This window comes from Cervus canadensis, chromosome 5 (assembly GCF_019320065.1).
Source record: "Cervus canadensis isolate Bull #8, Minnesota chromosome 5, ASM1932006v1, whole genome shotgun sequence".
Classification (NCBI taxonomy): domain Eukaryota; kingdom Metazoa; phylum Chordata; class Mammalia; order Artiodactyla; family Cervidae; genus Cervus; species Cervus canadensis.
Window position 1 is genome coordinate 11,024,879 of NC_057390.1, and position 25,638 is coordinate 11,050,516.

A 25,638-nucleotide genomic window follows, 5' to 3' on the forward strand; every position below is an offset into this window, starting at 1 on the left:
TGAGAGCACAGAAACACACACACACTCTCTGGGCCCGGCCCTCCGCCCTCCTTGCTTGTGCTACCATATGTCCTGACCCAGCTTCCCAGGGGGAGGCCTCTCAGGTTTGGGAGGGAAACCAATAGCCAGGGCTCACTTTACGTAGGTTACCCAAGTGGTCGCCAGGAAAAGGCCAGCTGCATAGCCCATGATGGGCACCAAGAGGTTAGTCATGATGGATGCTTCCAAAGGGAGCCAACTGGAAATGCCCCAGCAAGACTTTTTTTTTTAAGTTACAAGGTTTAAACCCACCAACATCAATTCCTTGCAGTGACTTAACTCTGGACATTTGAATATATAGGAACTTTCATACAAAAGGTCTCCCACCCCTTTGTGTCCACTAGCAGCTCAGGGAGCTGGTGCTGTGGGATGAGCAGCTGTCAGGGACTGAGGCGTGTATGGTGCAGTACGTGTGTGTGTGTGTGTGTAGTGTGTAGTGTGGTACATGTGTAGTGTGTGTGTGGTGTGGTACATGTGTAGTGTGTATGTGGTGTGGTACATGTGTAGTGTGTAGTGTGGTACATGTGTAGTGTGTGTGGTGTGGTACATGTGTGTGTGTGTGTGTTGCGGTACATGTGTGTGTGTGGTGTGGTACATGTGTAGTGTGTGTGTGGTGTGGTACATTTGTAGTGTGTGTGTAGTGTGGTACATGTGTAGTGTGTGTGTGGTGTGGTACATGTGTAGTGTGGTACATGTGTAGTGTGTGTGTGGTGCGGTACATGTGTGTGTGTGGTGTGGTACATGTGTGTGTGTGGTGTGGTACATGTGTAGTGTGTGTGTGGTATGGTACATGTGTAGTGTGTGTGTGGTGTGGTACATGTGTGTGTGTGTGTGTGTGGTGCGGTACATGTGTAGTGTGTGTGTGGTGTGGTACATGTGTAGTGTGGTACATGTGTAGTGTGTGTGTGTGGTGCGGTACGTGTGTGTGTGTGTGTGTGGTGTGGTACATGTGTAGTGTGTGTGTGGTATGGTACATGTGTAGTGTGTGTGTGGTATGGTACATGTGTAGTGTGTGTGTGGTGTGGTACATGTGTGTGTGTGTGTGTGTGTGTGGTGCGGTACATGTGTAGTGTGTGTGTGGTGTGGTACATGTGTAGTGTGTAGTGTGGTACATGTGTAGTGTGTGTGTGTGGTGTGGTATGTGTGTGTGTGGTGCAGTACATGTGTGTGTGTGGTGCGGTACATGTGTGTGTGTGGTGTGGTACATGTGTAGTGTGTAGTGTGGTACATGTGTAGTGTGTGTGGTGCGGTACATGTGTGTGTGTGGTGTGGTACATGTGTAGTGTGTAGTGTGGTACATGTGTAGTGTGTGTGTGTGTGGTGTGGTACGTGTGTAGTGTGTGTGTGTGGTGCGGTACGTGTGTGTGTGTGTGTGTGGTGTGGTACATGTGTAGTGTGTGTGTGGTATGGTACATGTGTAGTGAGTGTGTAGTGTGGTACATGTGTAGTGTGTGTGTGTGGTGTGGTACGTGTGTAGTGTGTGTGTGTGGTGTGGTACGTGTGTGTGTGTGTGTGTGGTGTGGTACATGTGTAGTGTGTGTGGTATGGTACATGTGTAGTGTGTGTGTGGTGTGGTACATGTGTGTGTGTGTGTGTGTGTGGTGCGGTACATGTGTAGTGTGTGTGTGGTACGGTGCATGTGTAGTGTGTGTGTGTGGTGCGGTACATGTGTAGTGTGTGTGTGGTGTGGTACATGTGTAGTGTGTGTGTGTGGTGCGGTACGTGTGTGTGTGGGGGGGTGTGGTACATGTGTAGTGTGTGTGGTATGGTACGTGTGTGTGTGTGTGTGTGGTGTGGTACATGTGTAGTGTGTGTGGTATGATACATGTGTAGTGTGTGTGTGGTGTGGTACATGTATAGTGTGTGTGTGTGTGGTGGGGGTGTGTGTGTGTGTGGTGTGTGTATACTCTGAGGGTCTTTGAGCCCTTCAGTAACCAATGTGACCACCTCCACTGGACTTCATTATGGAATAAAACTTGACTGGCTGGGTCTAGAATTCTGGGGAGTTTTTCCCTCAGAATTTCAAAGGCATGACTCCATATGGTGTCCAGTGTTGCTAGTGAGGACCTGATGCCGCTCTAATTTCTGAATGTGTTATATGGACCTGTGTCCCCTCTGTGGAAGCCACTGGTCTCCTTTTTATACCTGGGGCTCTGAAACCTCAGTGCTCCCCATCACTAGGTCTTTCTCTGTTCACTGTGCTGAGTGCTGGTGGGCGCATCTGTGCAGGCCCGCTTGGCCTTCGGGAGAACTTCCTTGTATTCTTTCTTTCATGGCTTCTTGCTCACGTTCTTGCTGTGCTCACTGTGTCTGCTTTTTTTAATTAAAGGAGTTTATTTTTAGAGTAGTTTTAGGAAAGTACACAGAGCTCCTGTACATACCCCCCACCCCCGCTCCTGCTGTAGTAGTCTCTATTACATCTGTATTAACATTAGTGTGGGACATGTATGATTGGTGAGCCAGTAGCAGTACATTATTATTAATTACAGTCTCCTTCCTGGCTGCTTGTTCTTGGCTAAGTTACCTCACCACGGAGCTTTGACCTCCTGATCTGTAAAATCCCAGGCCTGTTGTGAGCTGGGTGTGGAGGGGAGATGAGAACCGCCCTCCGCATCCCTTTGTAAGGCATGGTCGGTGCCTCCAGATGAGTGAGTGCTCTTTCCTTCTCTGGGCCTCTTGCTTAAGGCCTCTTTATGCCGTCTTGTCTGCTTCTCCATCCTGCAGAGGTGTACCTGGCAGGGCTTTGGGTGAGTCAGTGAGGGAGTGAGAGGTGTGTGTGTGTGTGTTTATGCACTAGCCTTCCTGGCCCTGGGCTTCGGGAGAGCTGTTCTTTCCAGGACTCACTCGTGGCTCAGAGCAGAGCTTAGGCTGTGACCAGTCAGAGGAGATGATGTAGACAGGGGAAAATGCGGGTAGTTGTGTCTGTACCTGGGGCCTGGAGTTGTAAGGGTTCCTCCCAGGCCTGTGGGAGCCTGTGGGGGTGGCTGTCATGACCCTCAGGGCAGGGAGGGGCTCTGGGAGGTCCCTTTGAGTGGAGCCCCGACACCCCCTTCTTTCTCACAGGTGGTACAAGCTGCACTCGAAGGCGGGCAAGAAGGAGAAGGAGCGCGGGGAGATCCAGGTGACCATCCAGTTCACGCGCAACAACCTCAGCGCCAGCATGTTCGACCTGTCTGTGAAGGACAAGCCGCGGTCCCCCTTCAGTAAGATCAAGGACAAGATGAAAGGCAAGAAGAAGTATGACCTGGAGTCCGCCTCTGCCATCCTCCCCAGCAGCGCCCTGGAGGACCCCGAGCTGGGCAGCCTGGGCAAGATGGGCAAAGCCAAAGGCTTCTTCCTCCGCAGCAAGTTGCGCAAGTCCTCGCTGACCCAGTCCAACACCTCGCTGGGCTCAGACAGCACTCTGTCCTCGGCCAGCGGGAGCCTGGCCTACCAGGGCCCCGGCGCCGAGCTGCTCACCCGCTCGCCCAGCCGCAGCAGCTGGCTGTCCTCAGAAGGGGGTGAGCGAGGGGAGCGGGGGGCGGGCTGGCCCCTCGGCTGTAGGGGAGGCCGGGGGGAGCAGGTGTCTCACTCCACATGTGCTTCCTTTCCAGGCCGGGACTCTGCACAGTCCCCCAAGTTGCTCACCCACAAACGGACCTACAGTGACGAGGCCAGCCAGATGCGGGCGGCGCCTCCCCGGGCTCTTCTTGACCTTCAGGGCCATCTTGATGGGGCCTCGCGCTCCTCTCTCTGTGTCAACGGGAGCCACATATACAACGAGGAGCCCCCGGCGCCCCCACGGCACCGCAGTTCCATCTCGGGCCCGTTTCCAACCTCCAGCTCCCTGCACGCTGGCTCTTCCCGGCCCTCCGAGGAGGGGCCGCGGTCTGCGGACGACTCCTGGGCCCGAGGCAGTCGCCGCCCCAGCAGCTCTGAGGCAGCGCCTGGACAGGAGGAGCTGAGCTCACAGGCCAGAGTGTTGGCCGTGGGGGCCCACCGCTCTGGAGAGGAGGAGGGGGCCCGGCCCTCAGAGGGGAGGCCGGTGCAGGTCGCCACCCCCATGGTGGCCTCCTCTGAGGCTGCGGTGGAGAAGGAGGGAGCTCGGAAGGAGGAGCGGAAGCCCCGGATGGGCCTTTTCCACCATCACCACCAGGGGCTGAGTCGGAGTGAGATGGGGCGCCGAGGCTCTCTGGGGGAGAAGGGGGGCCCCACTCTGGGAGCCTCCCCCCACCACTCATCCAGTGGGGAGGAAAAGGCCAAAAGTAGCTGGTTTGGCTTGAGAGAAACCAAGGAACCATCCCAGAAACCCAGGTACGTCCTTGGCAAGACCAGTTTTGGTCCCTGGGAAAGATGCTGGGGTGTCTGCACTGAACCCCGGGGCAGGGAGGATGGCACAGATGGGGCCCGGGGGCAGGCTGCTGGGCTCTGGCTTTGCATGGTTAAGCAGGGGAACCCTGTCTCCCTAAGCCAAGGCTTGTTGTCTGCACATGGACACAGGTGAGTTGAAGGGCATGGCGCTCTGGGGGCCCCGCCGGCCTCACTTCCTGAGTTGGCACATCTATCCCCTGAGGAGGGGGAGGAAGAGGACAGAAGCAGGGAAGGCCATTTGTAGGAATTGTTTGCTTCCCAACCTCTACCTCTTGCCTGCTGGCCTCAAGGTCATGAAGCTTTGCCAGGTAGAGAGGCAGGGACTGAGGACTCACTTGAGGCTTCCCCACCCTGTCTGAAGCTAGGTGACTTCCCACCAGCTGTCCCAGCTGGCTCTCTGCTCTCTTCTCTCTGAGGGATGGAAGTTGAGTAATGGATGTGCCCAGTCCTCCCCCATATACTCACCCCTGGTTGCTCCCAGGGCTTGGCCAGAGGCTGTGGGCAGCTCCCCTGAAACCTGTGACCTGTTCCGTGTCTTTGGAAACTCTTGGGGCCCTGGCCCCCTCTGGTGTCTCTTGGTCTTGGGGTAGGGCACGTGCTGCTGGTAGCTGCTCTATTTTGAATATGCTGAGTCCCACCCAGGAGAAGAATGCAGTCCTTCAGCCTAGGCCTGGGACAGAGCCCCTAGCCCCCACCTTAGTCCTTTGGCTTCCTCCTAAGTTGGAGCCGGTGGAGGTTGCCGCGTTGTCCAGCGGGGCTCAGGGAGGGGCTCTGGGCTTCGACCGGGAGCAGGTGTCCCGCCCTCCCAAGGGCTGGGGGTCAGCCCTGGACAGGTGCCTCTGCGACAGCCTCACCCAGTGTGGCAGGGCGGCTGTTACTGTTCTCTCAGCAAGCCCGCCCGTCCCTGTCAGTGGGTATGTGGGCCAGAGGTGGAGGGGGAGGATTGGGCACAGTGGTAAAGGGCTAAAAAGGGTGGAGGGAGGACCCTCAGCCTCTTCCCCAGCAGGGAGGCGTGGACTCCTGAAGTCCCGGTTCTTCTCTTGCGCTGTGAGATGCTGAGTCTGCTCAGGGGAGCAGGGAGAGAGATGCAGGGCCTTTTAGCTTTGAGCTCTGACTGTCTCGCAGCTCTCTGTATAGCCTCAGAGATGAGTATGTGGGGGCATCAGTCTCTGGGTGATGTTTCCCCTACTTAGGAGCAGCCCTACTCACCGGAGCCCGGGGAACTGCTGGCTGCCTGCTGCCTAGGGGAAGGAGCGGGTGGGCCTTTCTCAGATGCCCAGGCTGAGCCAGTGGCCCTGTGACCACTAAGAGATTGTAGGTGGTATGGTGGAGGGAGGGGCACAGACCACGGGCCAGTGCTGCTGTCCACGGGATGTCTCTGGGCCTTTTCTAGGGCAGGATGGATGAGGGGACATTTGTCTGTAAGGCAGTTTTTAGGCAAGTGCCGGGCATTGGGCTCAGTGCTCTGCAAGCCGTGACTGAGTGATGTGGGGTGGTCCTTGCTGCTGCTTACTGTTTTCCTTCAGTTTCTCCGTGTCTTCTGATGGCCTTTCAGAGGCAAGAGAAGTTGGATGACTGATGAACATAAGGAAGCCGAGGTTTTTGTTCTCCTGGGCTTGAATTCCAAGCTCATCCTCTGCAGGCTGGAGGGCGGATGGGGCTTCCTGCCCCCTCTGGGGCCCGAGTGCTGACGGTGGCTGCAGGCTGGGTGGGACGGGCGTGACCTGGACTTTGAGCCTTGTCAGTGTCCCTGGCCCAGTGTGCCTCGGGGGAGGGGGGCTGGCCTGGGAGAAACCACCTTTGGTGTCTGCTCAGAGGGCTTGGGGCTATTGAGGAGAGAATAAGAGGTGAGCAGGAAGAACTGGTGGCAGGAAGCCATAAGTTGGACACCTAGAACTGGAGTGACTGAGTGTGGCCTCGAGACCCCCAGGAGAGCCTGTCTGCAGACCCAGAGGTTGGGGTGCCTCTGCCCCGGGCGACCATTGAGGAGTGCGGGGTGTTCCTCGCCAGGCAGGGCAGCGGCGCCCTCTAGTGCTCCCACTCGGCACAGCCCCCGGAGAGGCCGGAGGCAGGGTGCGCTGTGCTGGGTGTCCAGAGAAAAGCTGTTGGAGAAGGAGCCAGAGCATGAGAGGCCAGGAAGGTGGTCCTCCCGCCCCCCTGCCCTGCCCCTCGTCTGCCAGGTCCCGTGACTGTCACACAGCCCCCACCCGCATGTGTGTGTGCGCGTGTGTGTGTCGGGGGGAGTGGGTGGTTGAGATCTGGGCCACTGGACTAGGCCCTGCTCACCAGCCCTGCTGTGGGCCATTCACCCTGGGCTGCAGCACAGGCTACTTTAGTGTGTGTTTAGGACCGTCATGACCGTGTGTGTGTGTGTAAAACCCACCAGTGCCAAAACAAGTGGTTTCTGTGTCTGTCCCGTTCTCTGTCCCTGATCCTCTTAGGGTGACCTCTTAGGGCACCTCAGGCTCCCCGCCCCTCCCTACACTAACCATGGATCTTTGTGCACAGTGGCAGATCAGGTGTTATATAAAAACATTTTTAAATTGAGGGTACTCATGGTCCAGCCTAGAGGCATATGCATTGTGGTGGTCTTTAGCAGTCTCTGCATCACCCCCAGCCCCTCACCAGGTGTGAACAGCGAGGTCTCAATGAACCTGGAGTGTGAGCTGGCTGCTGAGAGAACCTGGGGTCTCGGGCATTCTCAGTGGCGTAAACGCGTGACTGTGGTGTGTGCCAGTGACCTAGAGGCAGTGTGGCCCTAAGTCCTGTTTGTGCCTGTTTTCCTGGCATTGCCCCTTTACTGTGTTAAAAATATTCTGGTTCGGAAGATAACTCTTACGGTCTCCCTGCTTGCAGCATACAGGCCCCCCCCGCACCGCCCCCCCACACCAGGTCACCTCACTGCCCAGATGAAGGGAGAGGGTGTCTTGTCACGTCTCCTGGACATCAGGGTACCTGTTAGACAGATGCCAGGAGATGGGTCCTGGGGGCGCTGGCTGAAGGCATGTTGGCTGGGATGGGAATGCCTGAAAGGCTGGCTTTGGCCTTTTCTGGGAGTGTCTGGGGGAGAGCCTTTGTGGATCTCCATGCCCCCTGGGACCAGTGCATGGAAATAACAAGGACACACGGCTTGTCTCAGTCTGAGGGAGAGCTGTCCACCGGTGCAGCCTGGCCCCAGTTGCAGAGGCGTCCTCCTCGCGCTGTAGGGAGTCACCCAGCGGCGGCTGTGTCAGAAGGGGGGCCGTCAGGGTGAGCAGACGATTGCTGTGTTAAGTGGCGGGCTCATCCAATTGCTGTAAGGTTCCTGAGGCAGCACTAAGGCCCTGAAGTTTTATTCTCTCAGGCTGGAGGGGCAGGGACCCTTGGACATCTGATTTCTTTCCCCAGCTTTTGGTCCTGGAGAGGATGAGTCAGGATATGTTGACGCCTCGGTGCTTGGTGGGGGCGGGAGGAGCAGGGCAGCAGTGTGCGGGGCTGGCATGGTGGGCCCTGTCCCCAGAGCATACCCTGCAACCACAGCCCCACACGGCAACGTGTCTGATCTGTGTCAGGTGCAGTGGTAGGGAGGGGCGTTGTTTTTGTTTTTGGCCAGGCTGCACAAATTGGGGGATCTTAGTTCCCTGACTAGACGTTGAACCTGGGCCCTCCGCAGCAAAAGCGTGGAGTCCTAACCACTGGACCGCAAAGGAATTCCGGGGAGGGGACTTTTTAGAGTGAGAGCTTTCAGAATGTGCACCTGGTGTGGAGCAGGGGAGGCATGGGGGCAGGGAGGACGTGTGACTGGGTGAGAGGGATGAACTGGTGAAGTGCTGACTCTGGGGAGGCTGCTAGCTCGGCGTTGTACCTGGAGCTTCTTCCTCTAGGGAGAGCCGTTTGCGGGTTCCATACCAACGGGCTCGTGTGCCCCTCTGGGGAGCCAGTGGAGGGAGGGTTTCCAGCCGAGCCTGGGGCTCCCAGCTCCTCCCCTGCCCTCTCCTGCCCTGTGGTTCTGACAGTCCGCCAGATTGCTGCAAGACTGCACGGGTGGGTGCGGCCAGTCCAGGGCCGAGGGGTGTGGAGCGACGCTTGGGGCGTTTAATGTTTGATGGAGCTGCTTCCGTCAGACCCCTCTGTCCACTTGTCATCAAGGGCACTGGTAAGAGATGGCTCAGCTTCCCTCAGCCCTGTGCCTGGGGGCCGAGTCCCGCAGCAGGGTTGGTGCTTCGATGGTGGGGGTGGACTGAGGGCAGGGTCTTGACCACGTGGTGGTGGTGCTTTGCTCTCTTGGCCCCTAAGGTAGACATTTCTGGAGGAAGGGAGAGGGGAACTCTGGGCCCAGGATCCTCCCTCTTTCAGTGTCTTTACCATGTCTTGACCGTAGAGGCAGAGCTGTTCTGGAAAGCCCAGTTGGGGTGGGAGAAGACAGGACTTTTTACGCCACCCCCAACCCTTTCCTCCCCGCCTGCTGGGAGTTATTACAAGGCAAAAACAGGCTCAGGAGAGTCTCTGGAAGCTGGATTCTTAAGAGAAGCCCAGGGCTTGGGGTCTGACTGTGTCCTGCCTTTGAGACTTGGCTGATAGACTCCAGCCTGTCTGGGAGGCCCTCCTGTGCTGCTGGCTGAACTGGCCTCCTTCTCATCACCTGCCCCTGTGTCTGCAGATGAGCTGGCCCGGCCTCTGCCCAGCTCCACGGGACTGCCTCCGACTGGGCCCTGGCTCCCCGGAAGAGTCCTGGCTCCAGACTTCTGGGCCTCTTTCTGTAGGTGCCTCTCCTACCCCCTCCCTCCTTCCTCATGGCCTGACTGTTGAAGCCTGGCCTCTGCGACCTCAGAGTTCGCCCCCAGCATTTCCCCGTGGGAAGGAGCTGCTTGAATGGAGAAGACAGATATATAGGAGTTCTTCAGGATGTTTCCATCTGGGCTGGCAGGGATCGTGGAATGGGCGTCTTAGGGCTTGGGGGGATGGAAGATGGCGCTCAAAATAGCAGGCAAGGCCACTGAGGTCTGGGTCTGACAGGTGGGCTGAGCTGCAAGGCATTGTCAGACTGCTGAAAATGGGGGTGTCAGGCCCCCCTTTCCCTGTGCTGTCATTCTGGCCTTCTGTCTGTGTCCCGGAGAAGCCAAGAGCTCTCATTTTAGAGTCTGTCCCTTCCCATTCCCCTCAAGTCAGTTGCGTGCTGTAGATAAGGCATAAGTGCTCCCCCCAAGGAGACCCCGGAGTGGGCACCTGAAGGCCAGCAAGTGTCTTGGTTAATGTAAGTGTATCATCAGGGAGTGGATTTCCCAGGGGAGCCAGGGGTCTGTGTGGGGGACCCCAGGAGGCCCCTGGTGACATCTATGGTTGCTGTTGCTGCCACCTCCCAGCCTTGGTCTCCCCCGTGGGGTCACTTCCAAGTCTGGCCCGCCAGTGTCCTTGGTGAGAGGCTGCCTGCCGAGTGCCGGGCCAGGTGGATGCCTGGCAGCAGACATCCTCAGCAGTGTCTCATCCTTTTTGGCTGGTTATAGTACCCCTCCCAGAAGCGAGAAGGCCACAGCAGAAGGTTCTGTCTGGTTGGTACCGTGTCACGTCTGATAACAGCCCCATCGTCACCTTCTATTTCCACCAGGGCTCAGGAGGACCCAGGCTGTTTCATGGGCAGAAGGTCAGGCACCGGCTGGGTGCTGTTAGTCCCCACTTCATCCAGCCACGTACCTGTGCCTGGGTTTTCTCTGGTCTGTCTATCCTGTCCCAACCAGCCAGTGTTTTCTTTTCTCAGTCCCATAAAGAGATGTAAAGTGCTCTCTAGTTGGTTCTTCAGATGGCAGTCTGGCATTGAGTAGTTGTCAGCGTGGGCTCATAGCTGGGATCCCACCTGTAAAATGGGAGTACCGCTCCTCGGGGTTGCTCTGAGGATCAGAGGAGCTCTGTCCAGCATCTTCATCCTGGGGGGCTGCCTCATCATGTACGTGCCGGGGGCTTCCGTCTGTCCCCGGGCCCGCATCCCCGAGCCCAGCCCGCGTAGCGCTGTGGCCCCTCGTCCCCAGGCAGGTGGGGGGCAGGCAGTGGGGCTCAGCAGGGGCCTCTTCAGTCTTGGCATTAACCCGGAGGCTCACGGTTTTGTCTCCCTCCACAGCCTGGACGTGTCTCCTCAGGTAGAATCTGACCTGGCTGCTCTTCCTCACCACCACCCCTGCTCCCCCTGTGCTCCGGCCCCCCCCACTGCCCCCCTGCTAAGCACTAACCTTTGTGCAGTCGCCTCCCCCGCCGCTGCCGCTGCTGCCGCTGCCGCCGCCCCCGAGACCGCCCCGTCTGGACTCTCGGGTCTCACCAACCCGTTCCTCACCTCCCTGCAGACCAACCCTTTCTTCGAGGAACTCATAGCCGACATAGCACTAAACTCTCCTTCACCTGCTCCCTCTCTCCCCAGTGCCTCGAGGGCCAACCCCACCCCCCTGGCCTCCCCTGGGAAAGCCCCGCCTGAGTGGGACGACACCTTCAACATCTTTGCTGCCAGCAGGCTGCGTCCAGAGTCCAGGAGTGAGATCCTGGCTCCACCAGGAGCGGGGCTGGAGGCGATTGGGCTGCAAGACCCAGGCCCCGGGGCCATGACAATGAAGGCAGCTGAGCCCCAGGGGGACCCTGGGGGAGGAGAAAGAGGTGGGAGCAGCATGTGGCCGGAGCCCAGAATTCCTCTGGACTTGGGACTGGACTGTCCAAGCACGAGTGTGGCTGACCCAGGGCCCCTTGGGTCAGAAGGGGCCTGTCTGCCCCCCGCGTCAGCCCAGCTGCACCCAGGAGCCTCAGCCTCTGGAGCAGACAGGGAGTTGCCGGCCCCAGGAGGGGAAGCAGGGCAGAGTCCGGCAGACAGTGCGACATCTCTCTTTAGCTCCCCAGAAGTGATCAGCGTGTGGGAGAGGCTGCCTGGCCCAGACGGTGCCCCTGAGGCCCACCAGGACAAGGAGACCTGCCAAGGTGGAAGCCAGCTCTCCCACGAGCTCGATACAGTGGACGATTCCTGGCCGTGGGATGTGGTCACCGTTTCTCCTGCGGCGGAGACTACCTCACCGGTCCTGCAGGGAGGGTTGTCTGATGAGCTGCCTCCTCCTCCCCAGATGCAGCCACGGTCACCAGAACCTGTGAGCCCCCAGAGGAGCGGGGGGCTGCCCCCGCTGGAGCCAGACTCAGAGCTCAAGCCCAAGTGGGAGTTAGACCAGGGGCTGCAGCCCCAGACACCACCTCCCAAGCCACCGCGTCTCTTCACCCCCTCAGATTCCCAGGAGAAGGAGGCGGCGGCAGCGGAGGAAGAGAAGAAGGCAGAGGCGGTGGAGGAGGAGGAGGAGGAGGCGGTAGGGGGGCTGAGTCGCAGGGGGTCAGAGACGGGAGAAGAAGATGTCGTCCCAAGTGCACCCATCACTGGTCCCCAGGCGGCCGAGCAGGGGGAGGAGGCCCAGAAGCCCGAGCTGGAGTCTGACAGCCATTCCTCTGGAGTCGCGCAGGGTGGGCCAGGCCCAGAAGATCTAGCAGAGGATGCCAGCCCTCCCGTGGTGTCCGGGCCCTGCCTCTCTGTGCCCCCCAGCTGCCCTCAGGGCCCTGCCCCCAAACCCCATTACTCAGAGAGCTTGGCTCTTCAGAGTCAGCAGATGTGGGGGACTCCAAAGAGAGAAGACCCTGAGGCCCAGAGCCAGGATCCAGGAGGAGAGGGGCCTGGGCTCCCGTCAGGCAGCCGCCGACAGGCTGACTTACGGCTCTCAGAGGAGGATGCCTTGAACCCCTTCACGTCTCAGGGGAGCCAGGGTCCCCCCAGCCTCCCATCCACATCCCCTCCAGGGTCCAGGGAATCTTCCATCCGCTCTGGTCCAGAAGAGCTGCCCAACCCCCCAGAACCTGCCTTGCCACCACCCCCTCTCCCGCCCGGGGCCAGCCACCGCCACGGGGGCCCCAGCCCTCCGTGTTCTCCCCTGCCTGGAGCCTGGACCGTGACCGCTTCCCTACCCCCTGGGGAGCCAGCCTCCCCCACTGGGAGCTCCCCCACCCCACCTGGGGAGGGCCACGCTGCAGGCACCCCAGCCTCCCCGCTTGCGCTTCTGCCCTTGGAGACACGACCAGCTGAGGAGACACGACCAGCTGAGGAGACACAGCCCAGTGCCAGGTGAGCAGCCACCGGAAAACACTCCCCAGGAGGGAAGGGGTAGGGGTGGGGTAGGGCAGAGCGGCCCAAGGACTGAGGTGTTCACATTCCTAGCCCCTTCGGGGCTAGGTGAGGGATTCCTTCACCCCAGAGCTCTGGAGACACGAGCCTTCCATGGTGCTGGCTCGGAGGCTGCTTCCTCTTGGCACCTTGGGCCAGCAGGTGCCCCCCATAGGTCAGGAGTTGGGGGATGATGACGATAAGGTGAAGAGGGGAGGCATGGAATGGGGAGAATGATACGGGCCAGCAGGGGAGCTGAGATGAGAGCTTAGGTTCTCAGCCCAAGGGAAGCTGGGGCAGTTCAGCTTGTCAGATGGGGGCTGTGTCCTCCAAGGCAGGCCTGGGGGAGTAGGTTGTGAAGGCAGACTAGAGGGGAGGGGCTGGTACTGGGGTCAGACAGGAGAGCCAAAATACGTTTAGAGGACAAAAGAAAATCTAAGATGCTCCCTGTGTATGCCCCCCAGAAAAAAGGTTTGCTTTTTTCTGACTCCCCAGGTGCCTCATTGGTTTGCATTTGTGCCTGTCACGGGGTGGTCCCAGTGTGCTTAGGACTGGGCTGAGAGGCAGGGGATGCCTGTGAGGCTGTGGTCACTGTGGCACTGGTCTGTCTGGGAGACTTAGGAGGTCGGGACCTCACCTGGTGCCTGCAGAGGGGTGACCAGAGGTGAGTCCTGCAGAGATAGGTCACTGTGGGGAATGGTGCAGCAAAGTTCAGAGGGAATCTAGGACTCTGGGAGAGCAGAGTGAAGAGGTAGGGGTGGGTAGCAGGGGCACAGGCTCTAGCACTGGCCTCTGGGAGGCCCCCAGCACACCAGCTCATACCTTTGGTCATCCACATTCACTGAGTGTCCACCACTGAACAGAGATGAGAGACACTACTCCTGCTGTATTCCCCAGGAGTTCCCAATCCAGACCGAAGACAGAAATGAGCCAGGGAGGGCAGGCCCCAGAGGGCCAGTGCCGACTTCTGAGGGGTGGGTGGGAAGGAGTCTGGGCTGCTCCCGACTGTGTTCCGGTGAGAGGTGGTGATGCTGGTCCCAGAGGTGGGAGAGAGGAGGTGATTACAGCTTCCTTGCTCTGATGACAGCATCCTCAGCTGGCGCTGCCACATTCCAGTACCACTTCTAATTATACTCACCACTTTCTGGAAGTTTTATTCTCTTCAGAGTTGGCATCATGTCTGTACTTGGCATGTTCCTTACATCATGATGTGGATGGGCCAAGTAAAACTGTCCCATTTCTCAGATTAGGAAATGAAGTCTGTGAGAGCAGGGTTGCTCAGACGTAGTGGACAAGCAGACCGAGGGCTCAGGACTCCAAGCCCCCATTCAGGGTGTTTCTCTGCCCCACTGTATTCCTCCCCTCCCTTGGCACAGCCCCTCGCTGGCCTGAGGGCTGCCTTTACATCCTCCTCCTCATGTGAACGCCTACATGGGCAGGATGGGCTGGATGTGTTCTTTTCCCTACTGTCTGCCCCCGCCTGGGCTCTCTGCCTCTCCTGCTGGGTTGATACCGAATCCGCAGCCCTGTCCTGAGTGCCAGAGCTGGCTTCTCTGGGGTTGGGTGGGCCTCCCTTCAGTGTAGTCAGGGCCTTGGACTAAGCCATTTTGCTTCCTCCCACTGAATAATCCAAATCCTCTGTGAAGTAAGTGAAAAGTTTGAGATGCTCTAGAGGCAGGTGAGTCGATTTGGAGGCTAGTGCCTGCAGTTTGGGTACCTGTGACAGGTACCGGGAGCTGGGGGATCTCTGAGGAGGGTCACCCCAGTAAGCATGGAGGGGATCAGGAAGGTTTCCTGGAAGAAATGGACTTGCACAGCCTTGAAATATGAACAGGCGTTAGCAGGCCATCAGGCAGAGGGACAGTGTTCCAGACAGAGGAACAGCTTTTGTAAGAACCTGAAGGGGAAGGAGAGCATGTTTTCCTCTGGCTGGAGTGACAGGGCGAGCAGGGGCAGGAGGACACCTGGGGCCCGTTTGTGGTGGAGAGTGTGTTTTCTTACTTCGATAGGGGCTTCCCTGGTGGCTCAGTGGTAAAGAATCGGCCTGCAGTGCAGGACTGCAGGAGACCAGGGTTCAATCCCTGGGTTGGGAAGATCCCCTGGAGAAGGCCGTGGAAACCCACTCCAGTGTTCTTGCCCAGAGAATCCCGTGGACACAGGAGCCTGGTGGGCTACAGCCCATGGGGTCACAAAGAATCAGACTGAAATGACTTGGCACACACACACTTTGATAGGGAGCTGCTGGGGAGGGGAGACCGTCATCCACAGCGGATGGGGGAGCGGTTGGAGGTGGGCACTTGGGTGTGGCTGGAAAAAGGCTTACCCAGTGCTGGCTTGGAGGGGAGGGGATAGTGTAGGAGAAGGCAGCAGAGCCTGATGTTTGTCAAGGCTGAAGCGGAAGGAGGGCGTTCAGAGGGCTTCCTAGGTTTCTGATTGGAGCCATAAGAAGCTAATGGTGCCTGACACTCTCTGCTGGGGAGCACAGGAAAGGGCAGCCAGGCTGGAGGCGAGTGTGGACCCTGAAGGAGCCAGTCTGCAATGTCTACAGAGGTCTAGAGCTCAGGGCTGAAGTCTGGGCTGGAGATGGAGAGCAGGGGTTGGGGACAGAGCTGAGAGGCAGACCCTCAGCTGAGACTGCAAAGGTGTCAGGTGTCTGGAAACCAGACAGAGGTTTTGGGTTTCCAACCAGGGAGAAGGAGCAGCCCAAAGGAAGAGTAAGTGAGCAGTGCGAGGGGAGGGCCACAGAGAGGTCAGTGAGTGAGAGCCGAGGGCTCGGCGGCCTCAGCAGGGACGCTTGTGACAGGCCAGTGGGGGCCACTGTCCTCACGGATTGAGGAGTTGACGAAAGGTGGGAACTTGGAATGCAGTCCGCATGCTCTGGAGAGGCAAGGAAGAGGAGGCGGAGATGACTGAGGGGGGTGGCTAGACAAGACAAGCTCAGACAAGCTCGAGGGGGTGTTTCTCAGGCCTGTGGAAATGCTGGTAGCAAGCAACGGGTAGAGTGAGGTAGGCCAGTGACCCGGCACCACAGGTTTGCCTGGCCTTTCCGGTTCTAGCACTAAAAGAGCTACATGCTGGGAATCCCCCTTCCTGGGAAAAAGTTACAATGGAGAAGAGGAAGGAGCCAGGGAGTTGGGTGGGTGAGGGTTCTGGGGTTAAAGACTTAAGACTGGGATTAGGTCCAAAGAAGTCTGTAGGACCGCCTGGGCTGTCTCTGTGAAGAGGGAAGGGTCTGAGGGAGGGGGGTGGGGAGGGGCGGGTGTGGGAAGCGGAGAGCAGTGCGGGCAAGGGGCCGCCTGTGGTGAGCCCTGCAGGCCCCACAGAGGAGGTGGCCCCTTCTTCCTTGTGCCACGCGTGCTCCCCGTAACGCGACTGCCGCCTGTCTTCACAGTCCCCACCCTGTGAAGCCCCTCAGCACCGCCCCCGCGGAGGGGAGCCCTGACCGGAAGCAGTCCCGCTCCAGTCTGAGCACGGCCCTGAGCAGCGGGCTGGAGAAGCTCAAGACGGTCACCTCCGGCAGCGTTCAGCCTGTGGCGCCAGCCCCCCAGGTTGGCCAGACTGCGGACGCCAAGAGGCTGAAGGTGAGGTCCGGCAGGGTGCCTGGGGTTTCAGACCAGACGTGTGGCGCTCTGAAGAGATGCCAGGCGTCTCGAGGTTTGGGGGCGGGGGAGGCGTGCCAGGCAGGCTGGAGCAAGAAGCAGGCCTGGCCCCTGGCCCCACTTGGCCAGATCCTTGAAGCCAGTTAGGCTGTCCCTGGCGTCGGGGACAGAGGCAGCTCCGAGGGCCGGGGTTGGGCAACGGGGCTGTGGGTGGGGAGGCAGGTGGCCCCGAGGCTGTTCTGCCCACACTCCCTCCGTCTGGCCTCAGGACTCGGGTGTGCTGGACCAGTCGGCCAAATACTACCACCTGACCCACGACGAGCTCATCGGTCTGCTCCTGCAGCGGGAGCGGGAGCTGAGCCAGCGGGACGAGCATGTGCAGGAGCTGGAGAGCTACATCGACCGGCTGCTGGTGCGGATCATGGAGAGCTCGCCCACGCTGCTGCAGATCCCCCCCGCCCCCCCCAAGTAGCCCCTTCACCCCAATTCCCGGAGGGTTGGCACAGACCTGCAGTCCCACAGGGCTACTCCCTCCCTCCCTCCCGCTGAACTAAGTCCCACCCTGTTCCCCCTGTCTCCTCCCCCAGCTGGGGCTGCTGGAAAGGGGGCCGTGTGGACTCCCATTGGCACCAAGTACTGTGGACAACCTGTGTGTCTTTGGGAGCTCTGGGTCTTTCCCACCTGCCTGTTTTCATACCCCTTAGCTATGGGGGCTCCAGGGAATCAGCAAAGAATTTAGCCTCAAGATGAAACCAGGGTGAGCTCCACTTTGATGTGGTACCTGGGACATGCTTTATTACCCCCATTTCTTCCACAGCTAAGCCCTTGTCCTCTCCACCTCCCTCCAGCCTATGGAGGGCTCCTAGTATTATTGGGGCTGTGGCAGGGACCAAGCTGCCCAGTTGTCTGTGAGTTGTGGGCAACCAGGGTACCTACTCTATAGCCTCACATCCATTCCCCAGGGAGCAGGGAGCCTCATGGTCTAGTCTTTCTCTGCCATGTCCGAGTCTGCTTGTTTCATGAGCTAGTGCAGCATGGATGGAGGGAGAAGACGGAGGCCACTCCCCGCCCTTCTCTTCTGACTTTTGCATCGAGTGAGTGTCACGTGTGAATGTGTGGAGAGCTGGGGCCAGAGTTGGGAAAGAGCCTCCTCACTCACCTCCGGGCTTTGGGTTGCTTATGTTTGGGGATCAAGCCTCCAGCTCTGTTCTCGTTGCCTGTCTTGATACCAAAACCCTGCTAGTGCAGGGTTTGAACTTTTGAAAACCAATTAAAATGTGCCTTTTGTGGGTGGGGTCAAAAGCCTCTGGATGTAGACCTCTCCCCCTAATTGGTGTTCCCCTTTCCTCCTGTTGAGCACATGGGGTTGGATCTCTTGGGAGCCTGGGAGTGGGAAAGGAGGGTAGGGCCGTGCTGCTGCATGCTCTGCCCCTTGCCATAGAATTAATTCCAAGTTAGGGTCTGGCCAAGCTGCTGCTGCTCCCTCAACCCCCTTGCCATCTCCTCCACCTCCCCAGTTGAGGAGGGTCTTAGGATAAAAACCACATTCTGGAAGTGGGAGGTCCCACCCTGCCTATACTTAGGAAAAAGCCTTTCCTGCCCTCCCATTCATCCACTAGCTGCTGACCAGCCTGTCCCTTCTGCCCCATGTCCTTGCCTGGCTTCACTGCAGTGCACTTTGAAACAAAGTGTCTACCCTTTGACACAGCCTCTGGTTTGCTTGCAGAAGACATGACAGACTTCCCCATGGCATCTGCAGGCAAATCTTTGGTGGCTGGGGGCACTCTGCCTTAGCAAACACTGTGGGGTGAGGAGTTGCTGAAGGGGGATACTTCTGGCCCCTGAAAATGTGAGAGCTCCTCTGTGGCCACCTCTTCATGAGACAGCCTGTGGGGTCACTTGGAAAGCCACGGGAAGGGATGTGCTGTCTGGGCGATGTCTTCCTTCCGCTAGGATGAAGTAGAGCCGCCCCACACACGGGGGAAAGCCCCTGTCATGTCATCTACCTTAAGAATCACTCGCCAAAGCCCCTGTCATCTCATCGACCTTAAGAATCACACACATGAGGCGTGTCCATGGGTGCTCAAGACTTTGGTAATGTTTAGGGGGTCACTGACACTGAGGGTGTCAGGTCAGGAGGAGGGGGATTACTTCTTCACTTGATGTTCCTCTGGGCTCTGTTCAGTCCCAGTCCTGACCCTGGTCTTCCGCTCAGCCTTGGTTGTGGGCTTCCAAAATGCCCAGGGCAGAGGTCTCTTTAAAAGAGTTTTGGGTTGAAGCCCAGGGTTCTTGTGGCTGTTTCTGCTCCTTGGCGCAACTTGGAGGAGAGCTGCAGGTGAAGTGGGCAGGGAGCAGGCACAGTACTGCTTTAGCTGTTTGTCTTCCTAGTTGTAACGCCTGTTTATAAAGAGCTTGTTCTTCATGTTTTGAGCACTTTATGATGAATAAAAAATTAACATACTGTAGGTGGCTTTGTTGTGTTACTGTTGATAGGCATACGAAGAGGCTTCTTCAGGAAGAAAGCAGCCTTTAATCAAGATGATGGGGTTCTCAGATGATAGTGCCCCTGGCCTCAGGGGCAGCAGCACAGTGTTGTCCAGTGGGCTGGGCTGGGTATTTTCTCATCCCCAGGTTACCCATACTTGTTGAGTAATGTGGGAAATACAGAGAGATTTCAAGACTTGATTCCTACTCTCAAGCCACTTAGTCTAGTAGGGAAGGGTGAGATACAGATCCAAGATACAAATGGTTCTTCATGGCCAGCTAGACTCTCCACAGCTAGGAAAAGTCTGTTTCTTGTGGTTTAACATGGATGAGGAACTGACTGCTACAGATCATGCAGTGTCCAGAAGGCATGAGCCAACCCTGCACTTCACCATAAGCCTGAGGAGACTCAAATTGGTCAGCGGGGAGGGAAGTTCCCAAGGTCAAAACCAAACATTTCTACTGCCCTCTTGGGCAAAGCAGGCAGCTCTCCCTCTGTCCTTCCCATAGTCCTCCCCTGGTCTGGCTCACTGACCAGATAATTCAGCTGGGAATCTGCTAGTCTGTTCTGCACGAGTGTGTTTATTATCCCCGCTGGTGCCTTGCTCTACAGTTGGTGGTACTCTTGCTTAAGGGAAATTCCTTGTACCTGCTGGTTGTTAAGCATTTCTGAAACTCCCCTTCCTCATCCCAGTTCTCTTCCTGCCCTGGAATTGGACCCAGAAGAGCTCTTCTGTTGGCCAGAGGAAGAGAAGGCCGCCAGGCTCTTAAGCCCCTGCTGTTTTAATTTACAACAACGGATATTTGAGTCTCTGCTTGAGCCCTCTCAGCACTGAGGACTTAGCAATGAGTCCCAAAGTCACAACTCCTGCCCTGTGGACCTCACAGAAGAAAAGGCAGATGCCCCAAACCATAAATAATTATAAATGCAAGGGCTGCAAGGAAAGTGCCGGCTGATAGGAACATGTAAGATTTTGCCCAAGCAGGTCGAGGATCGGGAAACGCAATATTTAGGCTGAAGCCAGAAAGAGTCTGTGTTAGGCGAAAGCCAAAAGTTAATATCTTTTGCGTCAATGGTGACGAGCGCCCAGAACGCTCCAGGAGCTGAATCAGGGTGACTGGAGAGCAAGAGTCAAGGGACAGCGTGGCGACAGAAGGACCTGCATGAAGATTCTGCAGTGCGATTCTTCGTAAAAACTTTCCAAGGTTTCCCTACTACGTCTGGAGTCCTTGACCATCTGGTCCAAGGGTCGGACCCATATCAGTAGTGTCCTTCTGGGCTGCAGCTCCAGGGGCGACGCCCACTGCTTCAACTCAAAATTCTAGGGGCAGTACGAGCGAGGGGTCGCCCGACTGACCCCTATTGAGACCTTAAGAGACGTACACGCGTGCTGCCGACGCCTGCAAAATTAGCGGCGGGAACCCAGACCCAGTCTGAGTCATTGGAACTCTCCGCAGTCTAGGGTTGTCAAGCTCCGAGACAAGAAAAACTACACTCCCCACAACCCTTTGCGCCTTCGGCTTGCTGCGGTAGCTTATGGCCAATCGGGACAGGCAGCTGTGGCGGGGGCCGAGGAGGGACATTTTAAAAGGGCCGGAGATTGCAGGCGTCAGTGGCCATGGCGGATACAGCGACTACAGCATCGGCGGCGGCGGCTAGTGCCGCTAATGCCTCGACCGATGCACCGCCTTTCCAGCTGGGCAAACCCCGCTTCCAGCAGGTGAGGACCGGGCTGTGGCTTGAGGGTCGGTGGGTGGCACAGGCAGGGCGAGCAAACTCCTCTCCAAAAGCTTCTTTAGCCCTAGGGTCTCCGACCCGCGGCCACCAGGGAGCCTGCAGCTACTGCCTGGTGGACCTCGGCCACAGTCACCTTTTTCCCATTGGTCAGTGGGGTGGGCGAGGGCTGATATCTTGGCTCCCTATTGGCCATCGGCGCCGTCATTCCCTAGCCGCCCGCGCCCTCCAGCTCTTCCTGCCAGAGTCGCTCTGTGATTGGACACTGCCCGCCGCGGCCGGGGATCCTAGCCCCGGGATCCAAGCTGCTTCTTCAGGGTCGCTTGGGCAGTGCAGGCGCCCACTGCAGGCGGAAAGTTCGAATCCGGCCCTGGGTGAAAAGTTGGAGAGGTCGAGATGCCTTCTAACTTTCCCCCCGGTTGGTGACCCACATTCTTTCCGAGCTGCCCAGCTCCCAGCCCTCCACCCCAAGCTAGGTCCGAGGTGGGGATGGGTTAGGACCGCCTGCCGAGGGGTGCCCGCCGCCTGGCGACCCCTGTCCTCTCCGCTGATGCAGCGAGTCGGCCGGCAGGTGCCCTGTCGGGGATGGAGTGAGGATGTGCGGGGAGAGCCGGGGTGCAGAGGAAACGCTGTGTCATCCCCGGAGCTCGGAGGGTCCGCGTCCCCGGGAGCTTACCCCAGCCCCCTAACCCGCTGCGACCTCCACGAAACGCTCGTCTCTGTCCGACCCTATATGGCTCTTCGGAGCACGGTGACAGTCGTCTTTTTCCTTCGGACCCTCCTGTCCGCCCGATAGGGTCTCTTCCTGTCCCTCGGCCCAGGAGAGAGAGTCCGCAGTTCAGACTTATTGCCCGGGCAAGAGCCTGGGAGGGACCGTTCCTACACCGCATACCCGGGTCTCTGCTGCCTCCAGCGCTGAGGAAATAGACTTTGTTAAGAAAAGGGGCAAAGAGACTTGGCTAAAGTGAATCAGGCTTGCCTGGGGTTGGGGGGCGGGGGGAGCGCTACGGAGGTGGATGGAAAGAAGTTTGCAGGAAGAAAGAAAGTTGTACCAATGTCGGTGCGATGGTTGATTGGTTGGTTATTATCATGTTGGTGGGAGAGGGACTGGTTCCAGCAAAGCGATGCACTGAGCTTTGCTAATTAAGGAGCTGCGCTTTTGAGCCTTCTGAGAAAATATCCTCACTGTTTTTAAACAAGACTTTAATTCCTTTAAAAAATAAACCATCTCAGCATGCAAGTATCTAAGGCGAGACTGATGTCATCCTGCCAGTGCAAGGTGCTGCCTGGAATGGCCTGTCGGGGTGCTTGTGCTTGGACTTGAGTGACCCTTCACTAGCTGACCCCTTCCCCACTCCCCAACCCCACATTCTACTAGTTCTTCAAGACTCAGGCCCACCTCCTTTTAAACACTTCCGCCCTTCTTTCCCTTATCTCCTGATGGGACCCCTCCTGCCCAGCTCTTTGGCTACCCCAAGTGGGATCCTCATAAGTCAGCCTTTACTGCAGTCTGCCCTTTACTGCCCTGTGGTCCTCTAATCTCCCCACTCTGTGTGATTACTGGGCCCCCTCAACACTGGTGAACACACTCTGGGAGGAGGGGCCGCTCTTGCAGTTCCGCTTGTCTCCATCCTACCCTGAGCTGGGGCTCAGCACATAGTAATGTGCTGAATTAATTTATGGGTTCATTTTTGCCCAGAAACTGTCCTGGGACAGTCACACACAGATATTTGAGAACCTCCTAGTGGCTCCAAATGATGGAGCCCATCGCTGTTACCACTGCTGGAGACGTAAACACATGCTTGAGGCTACTCTGTCGAGGCAGCCATTGCTGGTACCTCTTTTTGGCACCACTCCCGAGGGCAGCAAGTGTTTGCTGTATTTGCTTTTGAAGCAGCTCTCCTCCAGCCTAGTGACCTGTGTAAAGCACAGTGCATGTGATATTCACTCATGTTAAGGAACCTGTCTTTCCTCCAGTTCTGCCCCTCCCACACGACTCCCTGGTTGTGCAAGCAGCCCAAACTGCCACCAAGTTGACTGCAAGAAACCCGGAGTCCCCTGTGTACTTGCCTTCCTCTCCTTCACCCTCTAAATACAAACAGGATTTTCATCTCATATAGCTCTTAGATCCACTTGTCTCCACTGCTGGAATCCTAGACTGAGCTCCCATTCACTGATCTCTTGAGCCACTGCAGAAGCTTCCTGCCAAGTCTCCCTGCTTGCACTCTGGCCCCCTTCCAATCCCTTCCTCTTCGCATGGCAGAGCCCCAGCAGTGCAGGTCTGCTCAGGCGATGCTGCACCCTCCTCCAACACACATGTTCTTAAACACCTTCCAGTGGCTTCCCCTGCTTCTGAGGTAAAGACCTCTATTTTGAAGACCCCAAAGACCTGCATGGCCCACCCCTGCTGCCCTCCACTCAAACCCCCATCCATTTTCTGGACTCCTGCTTCCAACCACACTGGCTGCGTTCAGCCCCTTGAACCCTGAGTGGTTCATAATCTAGGGTTCAGTCCCAGAGCCCACACCAGGGACACTGCTCTCAATCCACTAACCAATAACACCACTTTCTGCAAGACCGGACAGTCTTTCCTTACTCCCTAGAGTGCCCCAGAACCCTCCTTCCTTTCATTTCTCAAGGATCTCTCTGTGCAGGGGGCAGGGGAAGGAGGAGCTCTAAGCAGTGTCAGAGGGTGGAGAAAGCTTGCTTTGGTGGGCTTTGGTCTGTGAATATCTTTCTCCGCATAAGATGATGATGCTAGCCAAGCATTGTTCTAACGTTTTCATGTATTGACCAATTTAATTTTCATGACAACCATGTGAGACAAGTTGAGACAATTATCCTATATATTCTAGGTGATAAAACTGGCACACAAAGAAACAGATTCAGTAGGCAGTCTGGCTCCAGAGTCTATGTTTTTCTGTTTATTGTCAACTTTTTTATTATGGAGATTTTTAAACATACAAAATTGAGGACAATTGTCAGTGAACTCCTGTGTACCCATCACTCAGCTTCAGCAATTACCAGGGTTAGGCCAGCATCATTTCTATGCCTCCCACCCCCGATCAGTGAATTATTTTAATGCGTAGCCCATTAGTTCACTCTACCTGCTATGCTGCTGCTGCTGCTGCTAAGTCACTTCAGTCGTGTCCGACTCTGTGCGACCCCACAGACGGCAGCCCACCAGGCTCCCCCATCCCTGGGATTCTCCAGGCAAGAACACTGGAGTGGGTTGCCATTTCCTTCTCCAATGCATGAAAGTGAAAAGTGAAAGTTAAGTCGCTCAGTCATGTCCGACTCTTCACGACCCCATGGACTGCAGCCTACCAGGCTCCTCTGTCCAAGGGGTTTTCCAGGCAAGAGTACTGGAGTGGGGTGCCATTGCCTTCTCCGATACCTGCTATAGGTAACTCTAAAAAAGAAAGGCTTTTAAGTTAGCTTTTCTAAATTCACTTGTTAAAATTGGAAATCATTTTATGTGTGCAGAATTCGAGTAGCAGGATTCCTGTATAACCCTCACCTGGTTTCCCCTAAAGTCATCATCTCTGATTACCATGGTACATTTGTTGGAATACAAAACCAGCATTACTATTAACTATACTCCAGACAGTTAGATTTTACTATTTTTTACACTAATGTTATTCTTCTGTGCTAGGATCCCACAGTGCATTTAGTTGTCATGTCTGCCCTCTGTTTTATGACAGTTTTTCAGTCTTACCTTCTATTCGATGACCTTGACAGTTTTGAGAATACCGGTCCAGTATTTTCTAGAAGGTCCCTCAGTTTGGGTTTGTCTAGTGGTTTTCTCATGGTTAGACAGTTATGGGTTTTAGGGAGAGAATATCACAGAGGTGAAGTGCCTTCTTTTTCATATGATATCAGAGGATTTTTAAATTAGTTTTAACAAAACCACTATACCATTAACACACCTAAAATAATTGCTTCTTAATATCATCAAACCAGTCATTATTTGTCTTAGTCTGTTGGGACTGCAGTAACAAAATACTGTAGATTAGGTAGCTTATAAACAACAGAAATTTATTTTTCACAGTTCTCAAAGCTGGAAGTCCAAGATCAAGACACCAGCAGATTCATTGTCTGATGAGAGCCAACTTTCTTGTTCATAGATAGCATCTTCTAGCTGAAACCTCCCATGGCAGAAGGGAGGAGGAATCTTTCTGGGGTTACTTTTATAAGGACATTAATACTTCCCCAAAGACACCACTTCCTAAAACAATCACCTTGAGGTGGTGGTGGGGACGTTAGGATTTCAACATAACTTTGGGGGTGTGGGGACAGGCGTTCAGTCCATTGCACTCTTCACATTTCCCTTACAGTGTTTTAAAAATAATTGGTTTGTTTCAATCAGACTCCCACAAAGCCCACACATTATATTTGACTGATATGTTAATCTACTGGTTCATCCCTCTTTCTTTCTATTGGGTTGACCAAAATGTTTGTTCAAGTTTTTCAGGCAAATCTTTTGGCCAACCCAATATTTGTTGGAGAAACTGGGTTGTTTGTCCTGTACAATTTTCTTATTCTGCATGTGGCTGAAGGCTTAGTTAAGATGATCCTCTGTCCCCTGCTGTTTGTGTAAAATTCAAGTCCATGCTTTTAACTGTGGCCCTATGTTACCTGGTGAGATGGCCAGAGTGCATGGGGAGCTCTGTGCTCTGACCACTCTCTTTACTTTTTTTCTACTCATTTCCTTTCCTGAACCCACTCTTTTCTTCCTTTAGGGCTAACACCATTTTTGGCAAGTTGGGGTCCCAGGACAGGAAGAGCACATACATGATTCTTTCCATTTGTGATTTAATCTATCCAGAAATGTTTGCTTTCTTCTTATTATTATTAAACTTCCTTGTTCCTTCAGAAATCTCACTTATCTGCTAAGATGACTGGGGGTATGGGTCTTCTATGTGTGTGCTGGGCTCCAAATCCACCAAGGAACAGAGTAGGTAGCTTGTTGAGGGTTCCCTCCGGGGTCTGGGCAGCTTGTGGGCCCAGAAATGCACTCTTCACTTCAGGGAGGAGAGGTTTGTGCGGGCTGAGAGTCAGGAGGCAATGGGGAAGTCTCTCCTTTATTTGCTGAAATAAGTTCTGAAGTGACAGTGCCTTGTAGGTAGTTATGTTTTTAGATCATTGACGTCCTAGAGGCTAGAGAGCGACTGTTCCGCAGGGCTGGTCCCGGGGCTGGTTTGTGCCTTGGAGACAGTCAGCACCTTCCAGTTCAGTGGTTCTCATCCCCGCTGCACAGTAATCACCTGGGCAGGCTTTTAAGC

General features: G+C 56.1%; 2 protein-coding genes across 8 annotated transcripts in view; both read left to right on the forward strand.

Moving 5' to 3' along the window:
* Window positions 1-18,597, forward strand: part of RAB11FIP5 (RAB11 family interacting protein 5) — a 40,923-nt gene extending 22,326 nt beyond the window's left edge. The window contains exons 2-6 of one of the 3 annotated variants that reach the window (XM_043468183.1): window positions 3,103-3,539; window positions 3,633-4,332; window positions 10,481-12,496; window positions 15,927-16,116; window positions 16,403-18,597. In XM_043468183.1, the coding sequence (XP_043324118.1) occupies window positions 3,103-3,539; window positions 3,633-4,332; window positions 10,481-12,496; window positions 15,927-16,116; window positions 16,403-16,606 (3,547 nt within the window). In that variant the 3' untranslated portion in view covers window positions 16,607-18,597. The remainder of the gene's footprint in view (window positions 1-3,102; window positions 3,540-3,632; window positions 4,333-10,480; window positions 12,497-15,926; window positions 16,117-16,402) is intronic. The other 2 variants (XM_043468184.1, XM_043468186.1) reach the window with 2 other exon arrangements.
* Window positions 18,598-19,752: 1,155 nt separating this feature from the next.
* SFXN5 (sideroflexin 5) overlaps window positions 19,753-25,638 on the forward strand; it is a 124,670-nt gene continuing 118,784 nt past the window's right edge. The window contains exon 1 of one of the 5 annotated variants that reach the window (XM_043468189.1): window positions 19,753-20,339. In XM_043468189.1, coding sequence (XP_043324124.1) covers window positions 20,238-20,339 — 102 coding nt within the window. In that variant the 5' untranslated portion in view covers window positions 19,753-20,237. The remainder of the gene's footprint in view (window positions 20,340-25,638) is intronic. The other 4 variants (XM_043468188.1, XR_006269381.1, XM_043468190.1 and 1 more) reach the window with 4 other exon arrangements.